General features: G+C 39.8%; 1 protein-coding gene across 1 annotated transcript in view; it reads left to right on the top strand.

Moving 5' to 3' along the window:
• The window catches only part of YLPM1 (YLP motif containing 1), a 122,417-nt gene that overhangs the window by 71,345 nt on the left and 40,095 nt on the right, over positions 1–10,977 (top strand). The window contains exon 5 of the mRNA XM_007941366.1: positions 7,183–9,312. Coding sequence (XP_007939557.1) covers positions 7,183–9,312 — 2,130 coding nt within the window. The remainder of the gene's footprint in view (positions 1–7,182; positions 9,313–10,977) is intronic.

The raw sequence follows: 10,977 nt of genomic DNA, 5'->3' as shown, positions 1-10,977 counted from the left end.
AAAAAAAAAAAAAAAAGATTGGTGGTTTAAACCCACTAGCTGCTCTGCAGTAGAAAGATGAGGCAGTCTGCTTCAATAAAGATTTATAGCCTTGGAAACTGTGTGGGGCAGTTCTACTCTGTCCTGTAGGTTTGCTGTGAGTTGGAATTGAGTTGATTGCAGTGGGTTTGGGTTCTTGTTTTATGATCATTCTGTGTTTTAACTTTTTGAGGAACTGCCAAACTGCTTTTCATGGTGGCTATACGATTTTATCACACGCTAGCAATGGATACGGAAATCAGTTTTTCTACACTTTTGCCAACATGTCCTGTTTTTCTTTTCTTCTGTTGTTTCTTTTTTTAAAATCATAGTTATCCAAATGGATGTGAAATGGTATCTCTTTGTGATTTTGACTTATGTTTCCCTAATGACATGATGTTGGGTATCTTTTTCTGTACTTTTAGAACATTCTGTACATTTAGAACTTTTAGAATATTTTCTTTGGTGAATGTCTGTTCAAGTGCTTTGCCCACTTTTTGATTGGATTTGTTAGATTGGGGTAGTTCTTTATGTATTCTGGATATTAAACCCTTATTTGATATATGGTTCCCAATGATTCATAGAAATTATCTTAATTTAGTAGGCCATTTAATCTTTTTCTTTATATTTAGTGCTTTTTTTTGTTTTTGTTTTTGGTGTTCTGTTTAAGAAATCTTAATCCCAAAGCCATATATATTTTATCATCTTTTCTTGTTTTATCTTTTATTTTGAAATCAACATCACAGAATTGTGGGTTTTTGTTGTTTTTTTTTAAAAAAATAGGTGGTGGGGGAGTATAGGAGATAAGGTTCATTTTATTCTATAGGGCTAACCATTTGACCCCAGCACTGTTCATTTAGGAAGTATTTTTTCTCTACTACTTTGCAGTGTCCTCTTCATCATAAATCAAGTGTTTCTAAACATTTGGATTTTTTTCAGGGCTCTATTCTTACCTTAAAGAGCTCTAGTGATGCAGTGGTTAAGGCATTTGGCTGCTCACCAAAATGTCATTGGTTCCACCAGCCAGTCCAGTTGATGTAGTCGGCTTCTCTAAAGATTTTCAGCCTTGGAAACCCTAAGGAGTAGTTCTGCCATGTCCTATATGGTCACTTTGAGTTGGAATTGACTTGATTTCAGTGGGTATTTTATTTCTTTGGTCTAGTAATCCTTGGGTGGTCCAAGTAGTTAACATGCTTGATTGCTAACCAAAAGGTTAGAGGTTCAAGTCCACCCAGAGAGGTGCCCTGCAAGAAAGACCTGATGATCTACTTCTTCAAAATAAGTTGTTGAAAACCCTGTAGAACACACTTCTACTCTGACACCCATGGAATCACTATGAGTCAGAACTGATGAATAGTTTTATGAATGCTATAATTCTTTATGCCTTCATCTGCCATGGATCCCTCCCCCCCTCAATTTTTATTGATTTAGGTGAAAGTTTACAGAGCAAATTCATTTTCCATACAGCAGTCATACACATTTTGCCTCTTGACACTGACTGCAATTCCCCACAATGTAACAGCTCTCTTCCCACTTCCTGCCCATAGTTACCTCTTCCATGTGTCCTTCCCTCCCATGTACTTCCTCTCCCTGGGCTGTCTCCCTGTGCAAACACTGCCCTTCTTTTCTCCCATGATTACTCCAAAGAGTGTGTCTGCCTGATGTAAATATTCACCCCATATGCCTATTATTTGGCTGGAAGCCACAGGAGTGAGTTCAGTTCCAGACCTCAAGGGTGGCTAGAGGCAATAATCTCAGGGGTTCCACTAGGCTCTGTCAGACCAGCAAACCTGGTCTGTTTTATGATTTTCAGTTTTGTTCCACATTGTTCTCCCAGTGTATTCAGGATCTTCTGCATTGATCCCCCTCTGAGAAGTTGACAGTGGTAGGTGGGCACTATCTAGTTCTTCTGGTCTCATGGTTATATAGGCTGAGGATCGCATGGTCTGCCAGTCCCTTGGACTAATTGTTTCCTTGCATCTTTGGATTTCTTCGTTCTTCTTTGCTCTAGATGAGGAGAAACCCATCATTGCAGCTAGATGGCTGCTTGTAAGCTTTTAAGATTCCAGTTGATACTCACCAACGTAGGATGAAAACCAATGTTTTTGTATAGTATGTTATGCCACTTGAGCTTGATGTCTCCTGCGACCAGGGTCCCGAGCCCACAGGTCCAAGTACTTACTCCCTCTGAGTAGCTGGCTGTGGCTAAGAAGCCACCACAACCTTGCCTCTTGTCAACTCTGCTATACACCTGGACGTTCTTAGAGCACATACAAATACGCATGTAGAAACATTGTCTGCTAACCCTGTACATGGTCATGGGCATGCTACCCTCTGCCTAGACATACCTGATCATTCAGCCTGTCCACCTATCTATCCACCTGTAGGTGAACGCTTGTCATCACTGACAATGCAATACTGTACGTGTCATGGATGTTCTTAGTTAAAGTGATTACTTCTTTTGGGGAATTTTGATTTTTAGGACCTTGGTTTATACATGTTAGAAAATAGATGTTATTTGACATGAAAACTAAGAAAGTAGGAGTTTGGTTCCCAAATTTAATATCTCATAATTCACATAATCTGCTTATTTTAGTATGTTTTTATAAGTAGTGTGATATTCAGACATTACCTAGTTTAAGGTTATTTGTTTTCTGTATACCACTTAGGGTTTTTTTTTTTAATCTAATTTGGAGGTTTTAGATCAAATTTTGTGATTTTTATAGCTAATTCTAGGGATTTTATGTTAGATCTAGGATTTTATTCTCCAGTTTAGGGTTTTAGACCTAGTTTTATGGATTTAATTTTTTAAGGGTTTGCAAAACAGCAGAATAAAGGAAAATTTTCTAGATATTGAAACACCAAATATTTATTTCTCTTTTCATGTAATCAATGTGCATACATCCATTTTCATGTTATTGTATTTGCTAAATTCATACTACGTTTTTATTTTAAATACATGTTTTTTATATTTTATAAAGTTATAATATATCATTGTACTGATATATGAAGATGACTCTTTTACATATTAATTTTTAATATGACCAGCTCTTACGTTATTTATTCTAGAGGTGTATAAGTTCTTTGCTTTTTTTTTTTTTTTTAATTGTGATTTGGGTGAAAGTTTACAGAGCAAATTCACTTTCCATACAGCAGCAGCTCACATATACTATGTCTCATGACATTGAGTGCAATTTCCCACAATGTAACAGCTCCCCCCTCCTGTTTCCTCCCCATAGTTACCTCTTCCCTGTGTCCTTCCCTCCCAAGTTCTTGGCTTTTATAAATGAAAGAAGTTTTGATAGTCTAGCATTTTTTTAACATCCTTGAAATTTGAAAGTGTTATATTAATAAATAATTGCCATATTATATGTAGTATTGAAAGCATATGTCAATGGTTTAACATTTTCTGACCCCTAAAGAATAAGTAAAATGATGGCCTTGGCTGTTGAGCAATTTAGTCTAAAAGCAAAGTACCATTTCCTAGAAAGTACCTATTTATGTGCAGGCATGAGGCGAGGCTGTGCAGTAAAGACTTCATTACTTCCATCAGCTCTTCTACCATGTGCTCTTCTTATCTGCACACTTTTGAGTGCCTCCTATTTTCTTTGTTCTTTCCTCTGGTCTTTATACATGCTCTTCTCTTTGTCCAGAATCTCCTTCCGCCCATTTTTGCTTGGCTAATTCTTATTTTTCCTGCTCGGGAATGGCACTTCAGTAAGTATGTATTGAGATCCTTAAGTGAGTCAGACATTGGGGATACTATGTGAACAAGACAAACATGTCCCATATTTATCAAACTCTGTACTTACTGTTTATTTATTTATCTCACTTTTCCTGGGGACTGTAAAATCCTTGAGTTGAGGTATCACGCTGTTCCAGCACTGACAACAGTACCTGACAGTTAGGTGCTCAGTAAATGTTGCTTACGCCAGAATGTCGGCCATGGACAAAATTCTCTAGACATTCACAATCTAGTTAGGAAGGCAGCTCATTCACATCCAGAATTTGATTATAATGCTGGGTAACATGCTGATAAGGTTTCTCTTATCACTTACGTGAACTAATAATTGCTGAATCGGATACAAAGCAGATGATTTTATGTAACTTTTAAAATATTATTGTTCCATGCACTTTGAATTAATAAATGTAGCTTCAATAAAATGGACCAAACCGTCAAAAGCTCTAAGACAGTGTACTTTCTTCTCTCTGTAAGTAAGGAAGAAATACTCAACTATTACAGTCCTTATTTCTACAACTGGTCACTTCCTTCTTCTACTACCCATTCCATTTTCCCTTTGCCTTCAGCAAACATCTCAACTGGTCATAGTTCCTTGCCTAGTGGAGTGATCTAAACCATCATTCTTCAAGGGTCTGGACTATTACGAGTCAAACCTGAATTGGGGTATTATAATTTCCCATTGACTTTCATCACAGGTGTGGAAGTACTAAGAGGTGTCCTGGAGGACCTCCTGCGTTCCAGATAAACCCTTTCACCTAACAACAGCAACAGCAGTCCCCGTAGTGTAGTAGTAACCCAGTTTTCCTTTGAAAGTCAGAATCAGTCACCCCCAGACAGGATAGGAACCCCCTTCTTTCACTAAAATCGTTGTTGTGTCCCTGGTAGAAGCATTCTTCCCTTTAGAACTAAGATGTCTAGACCAGCAAAGCCTAAAGTCACAGGTATGGGAAGCAAAAATGTTACCGAAATTTATTTTTATTTACTAGAATTTTTACTCTTCGTTGATTTCTCAAACAAATGACACAAAAATCCTTCAACTTCTCCTGAAAGGAGATGACACAGTCATCTAAGTGAGAAACCTTAGATTTAGTGTAAATTTTCCCTTTTCATTATCATTTTAATCCCTCCTACTCCTAAATCTGGGAGCTCTGGTGGCATAGTGCCTAAGGCTATTTGACTGCTAACCACAAGACTGGTGATTCAAACCCACCAGCCACTCCTCGGAAGGAAGGTTGGGCAATCTACTTCCGTAGTGCTACTGCCTCAGAAACCCAAGGAGGGGTCTCTATGAGTCGGATCAGACCCGACGACAGTGAGTTTTTTAGTACTCTTAAATCTAATCACTTCTACCTTCTTTCCCATCTCTCACCTTTATCCCCTCCTCAACATCTTCATATTAGTCACTGCCACTGCTTAAGGCCAGGTTTCATCTTCACTCACTGAAACTATAGAAATCATCTTTAAACTTCTTCCTCTTACCCATCCATCGCTATTCTACCAGAACAGTCTTAAAAATTAGACCATGTTCAGTGGCTCTCAGTGTTTATCAGGTAATTCCAAACTCTTAACCGGCAGAATTAATGTTCTTGTTGTAACAGATCCAAAGTCCTGTCGTTTTAACAAGTTAGAAGTTTATTTTCTCTCAGGACTTATGTGATGACTTCATAGGATCTAGAATCCAGATTTCTTCTGATTTATTACTTCACCATCCCTTTTATGGAGCCCTTAGCTAGGTGGTGCAGAATGCTTTACCCAGGTCAGAATTATAGCCAGCATGGAAAAAAAAAAAAGGAACAGTGAAGCAGAAGATGTGCCTTTCTCTGTAAGCCAGAACTGGGGGAAAAAAAACACCCACTGCCGTCGAGTCGATTCTGACTCATAGCACTCCCATTGAGTTTCCTAGGTGGTAAATCGTTACGGAAGTAGAAGCCCAGTCTTGCTTCTAAGGAGTGGGTGGGCTTGAACTGCCAACCTTCTGATTAGCAATCAGATGCCTTAGGCTCTGTGCTACCAGAACTCCTGATAATCCACAGAAGCTTATGTAAATAATTTTCACTCTCAATCCATACCTTTACCTATACGTAGCTGCAACAGAGGTTAGGAAATGAAGTTTGAAGTTTGGGCAGCCTTGTGTTCAGCTAACAATAGGAGAGCTCTGTTGCTATAGAATAAAGAGGAGTGGGTATTAAGGGCCACCAGCAGTCTCTGATACATGAGGCAGGCAGTCTCCTGGGGACTGACCCTTACCTACCTCTTTACCTTATCTTCCAGTGTGCTGTTTTCCACTGCTTCCTCTTTCTCAACTCTTCCTACTCTGTCTCCTCTTTGCTTCAGCCATGCCAAAGTATTTGTACAAGCTATATTAATATATGCTTCACTGCTTTCCTCATACTTCCTCAGTATGAGATGCCCTTGCATCCTACTCCTCCATCTCCAACACAGTCTGTTAGTCTGGTCTCAGAGAATTTGATTTCAAGACTTAGTGTAAGCCTCTTCTGATTTTGGACAACAAACACCTCCCCACTCTGGTGGAATCAACCATTCGCTCTTCCATTCCCTTATCATGCGCAAATAGACTTTACTCATTGCACCTATTGCAGTTATTTATACTTAGATTCTCTTTCTGCTGTATTGTAAATTCTTTGAGAGCACAGATGATATTTTATGTGTGTATCCCTTGGACATAGTGTACTGCCTGACAGATGTAGTGTGTGCACTAAATATTTACTGAGTGAGTGAGTGGGTCCATATAAAAAACATCTCTGTCCAGACTTTTTAAAAAGTCAAAACACATTTTTACAATATGCTGCTGCTTTTAAACTTTTGTCAGTCAAGGTCTAAATGCCAGCTCCAACAATATTTATTATCATCTTGTATTATTGTTTCATATTTATTTTTTAGCTATATTTTATTTCTAAAAGTACCCTGAGTAAGCTATGGAATTTTTTTTTGTTTGTTTGTTTAAAATGAGTTGGCTTTTCTGTCTCTTAAGGTACAATACTTGTAATTGCCTTTTTTTCTTTTTGGCTTATGTGGTAACAAACATTTGCCATGTCAGCCATTTTTACGTGTACATTTCAGTGGCGTTATTTATGTTCCACATGTTGTGCAACCATCACCACTCTGTTTCCAAATAGGATTGCTTTTTAACAATGCAGTGTATCAGTGACTTGCTGCACTGTCTGTGTCTGAGTAAACTAGATAATAGTGACATGATTTCCAAAGCCTGGCCTAAGATCTCCTGAGCACTGCCACATTAGCATACTGGTTTTAAGATCTAGGTGACTTAGGATTTGTTTTATGACTGAAAGAGTCATTGGTGTAATCACATTTTAAGGCAAGATTGCCTTAACTATTCTTACATGGAGAATATATTTTTCCTGCTTTACTGTCTTGAGTAATATCTTTTGTTTTACTTGTAGATTTGATGGTCCTCGAAGATTTGAGGATTTAGGGTCAAGGTGTGAAGGACCGAGACCCAAAGGGCCTCGTTTTGAAGGAAATCGCCCCGATGGGCCAAGACCCAGATATGAAGGTCACCCAACAGAGGGCACTAAAAGCAAATGGGGAATGATTCCCCGGGGGCCAGCATCTCAGTTTTATATTACCCCCAGTACATCCCTAAGTCCTCGACAGAGTGGACCACAGTGGCGAGGCCCCAAACCAGCTTTTGGACAACAACATCAGCAGCAGCCTCCTAAGTCACAAGCAGAACCTCTTTCAGGAAACAAAGAACTGTTAGCAGATACCAATAGTAACCAGCAGAAGAATTTTAAAATGCAATCAGCTCCATTTTCCATTCCTGCAGATGTAAAGGATGCCAAGGCGGCTCAATCGAATGAGAATCTAAGCGACTCTCAGCAAGAGCCACCTAAAAGTGAAGTCTTGGAAGGACCCATAGAGCCTTCTAATTGGGACCAGAATTCTCAAAGCATGGAGACTCAAATGGACAAAGCCCAAGCTGTTACTCAGCCTGTATCCCTTGCAAATAAACCTATACCTTCTCAATCTACTTTTCCTTCAAAAGCAGGGGGGATGGAGGGAGGAGCAGCAGCAGTAACAGCAACATCATCATCATTAACTGCAGATAATGATTTTAAATCTATGGGTATTGGTCTGCCCCATTCTGAAAACAACCAAGATAAAGGGCTGCCTAGACCAGATAATAGAGATAATAGGTTAGAAGGCAGTCGAGGCAGTGGTACACCTTACAGAGGTCCTGGGCAAAGCAGAATGGAAGACACACGGGATAAAGCTCTTGTAAACAGAGGTCGAGGCCAGGCAATTAGCCGGGGCCCAGGGTTGGTCAAGCAAGAAGACATTCGTGATAAGATGATGGGTAGAAGAGAAGACAGTCGAGAGAAGATGAGCAGAGGAGAAGGCAGCCGGGACAGAGGGTTGGTGAGGCCAGGAAGCAGTCGGGAGAAAGTGCCAGGTGGTCTGCAAGGCAGCCAGGACAGGGGTAGAGCTGGCAGCCGAGAACGGGGACCACCTCGGGGGGCCAGCAGTCAGGAGAGAGGACCCCCTCGGAGGGCTGGGAGTAGGGAGAGAATACCACCCCGGAGAGCTGGGAGCCGGGAGAGGGGACCGCCTCGAGGGCCTGGCAGTAGGGAACGGGGATTGGGAAGACCAGATTTTGGTCGAGATAGAGGTCCATTCAGACCAGAACCAGGAGACGGTGGGGAAAAAATGTATCCATATCACCGAGATGAGCCTCCTAGGGCTCCATGGAATCATGGAGAAGAGAGAGGGCATGAAGAATTCCCATTGGATGGTAGAAATGCTCCAATGGAACGAGAAAGACTTAATGATTGGGATAGAGATAGATACTGGAGAGAGTGTGAACGTGAGTATCAGGATGATACTCTAGATCCGTATAACAGAGAGGACAGGTTTTCAGCGCCACCACCTCGATCTCATGATGGAGATAGGCGAGGCCCTTGGTGGGATGATTGGGAAAGAGATCAGGATATGGATGAGGACTACAATAGGGAAATGGACAGGGACATGGATAGGGATGTGGATCGGATTGGAAGACCCATGGATATGTATGATAGGAATTTGGATAATGAATGGGACAGAGATTATGGGAGACCACTGGATGAACAAGAATCACAATTTCATGAACGGGATGTACCACCTATTCCATCTTTACCAAACCTCCCACCTCTTCCACCTTTGGATAGATATCGGGATGATAGATGGAGAGAAGAACGAAATCGAGACCATGGGTATGATCGAGATTTCCGTGATAGGGGTGAGTTGAGGATTCGAGAGTATCCAGAAAGAGGAGATACATGGCGGGAAAAACGGGATTATGTTCCTGACAGAATGGACTGGGAAAGAGAACGGTTGTCAGACAGATGGTACCCATCTGATGCGGATAGACATTCCCCCATGGCGGAACATATGCCCTCCTCACATCATTCCTCTGAAATGATGGGGTCGGATGCAAACTTAGACTCTGACCAAGGCCTTGGAGGGGTAATGGTTCTCAGTCAGAGGCAGCACGAAATCATTTTGAAGGCTGCACAAGAACTGAAAATGCTTCGGTAAGTTAACTACTTAAGATAATTTCTTTTAGTCAAAACCACGTTCAGACTGCTCTTTGTAAAGTGATGTGATATATTTGAGTGGAATCATTTTACTTCAAGTTCTTACCACATAATTTTATATTTCTGGTCATTCAGCGCTGTTACAGAATTTGGATAGGTATTTAGGAACTGTGTTAATTATAAACTTATGCCCCAAAATGTGAAAATTGATGGCCATTCTTGGCTTTTGTAGCTGTGTTGTTGACATGCCAAGTCTGTGCATGTTTGAAGTGTTGAACTTTCCAGTGCTCTGGATTTCACAGGGCTCATATGTGGCCTCCATTTTTTCCCAGTAGTCAGTTTGTTCTTGGTATTAGATCTGACAGACTTCAGGTTCACTAATCATTGGTAGAATTTTGAAAAGTATTGTCAAGGCTTTGTGCTTTTCTCTTGAAGCTAAGAATGTTTTTACTTGGGAGTGTCCTCAGATTCTTCTAAGGATTGATACTTTCTTTTTGGGATGTTGTACCTTTCATTATAACTAGAAGTAGATACCTACTTGATGATGTTACTTGTTTCTACATAATCGAGTATTTTCTTTGTGAGCTAGAGAATAGAATTTGGATTTCTTTACTTGCAGTCAACTATCTACATAATGCTTCCTATGCTAACATTTATTGTGTACTTACTATCTGCCAGGAACTGTGCTAAGTGCTTTGTGTATATTAACTCATTTAATACCTCACTTAAATTGACTATATCTTAGCATAGGAAGTTAGGAGTCGTTGACAGATGGTAACCTTTTAGCAATTTCTTAGGAATTACTAATGTTTTGAGAAAATAATTAACAGGTTTTGATAGGTTCCAGTGTAGTGTGTTTCCTTCATTTTTGATTCTGGTCTGCATAATTGAAATTATAACTGAAACTCTAGGACTAGAAAAATATGATGAGGGAAAATAAGGTAAAGATGAAAGGCCAGGTACCTTAGGCAACAAAACAGATGTCTGTGGTCTATAGAAGACATGCATTAAGAGGTGTGGTTTTTTCTGGGTTACTCATGAAGAAGAAGGAAGCATGCTATAGGACAGCCAGCTACTACACTATTTACTTTTAAAGTATAGGCATTTTTAATTGAACACCTACTGTGTGCTGTGTTAATCATCTAGCGTATGTTACCGTAATCCTCCTATCATATCTCAAAGGCCTGCAAAGATAAATAATGTTATCTCTACTTCACAAATGAGGACACTAAGGCTTAGAGAGGTCAAAATCACTTGATTAATAAGTGACAGACCCAAGATTTGAACCCGTTCTATCCAATTCTAAAACCTGTGTTGTTTATGGAAAGCACTGAGCTGATTGTGTTGCTAGGCTGCCAGGATTTCTTTCCTTTTCTTTTAAAACTTCCTCTTCATCCATTACTACTTTGCATAAAAATGCTAGATAAAAGATACTTCCTAATGTCATTTTGTAAAGAAGTTCTTTCTAGGCAACATAAACATAATTAAATATAAGACGGTACTGGGTAAGAGTGGCCATAGCTGAATGTAAGTAGCCTATCTTGTCAGTATACAGTCATAAGTATTATCATAAGGAATATGATTTACGTGAGACAGAAAATAATCTTATATAAAGGAGCTCTGGTGGCATAGCGAGTAAGGCATTTGGCTGCTAACCTGAAT

Source organism: Orycteropus afer, unplaced genomic scaffold, assembly GCF_000298275.1.
Source record: "Orycteropus afer afer isolate SDZICR_OR568_19922 unplaced genomic scaffold, OryAfe1.0 scaffold00079, whole genome shotgun sequence".
In the NCBI taxonomy this organism is placed as follows: domain Eukaryota; kingdom Metazoa; phylum Chordata; class Mammalia; order Tubulidentata; family Orycteropodidae; genus Orycteropus; species Orycteropus afer.
Note: the sequence above shows the minus strand (reverse complement) of the source record. Positions and strands in the feature narration are given on the sequence as shown.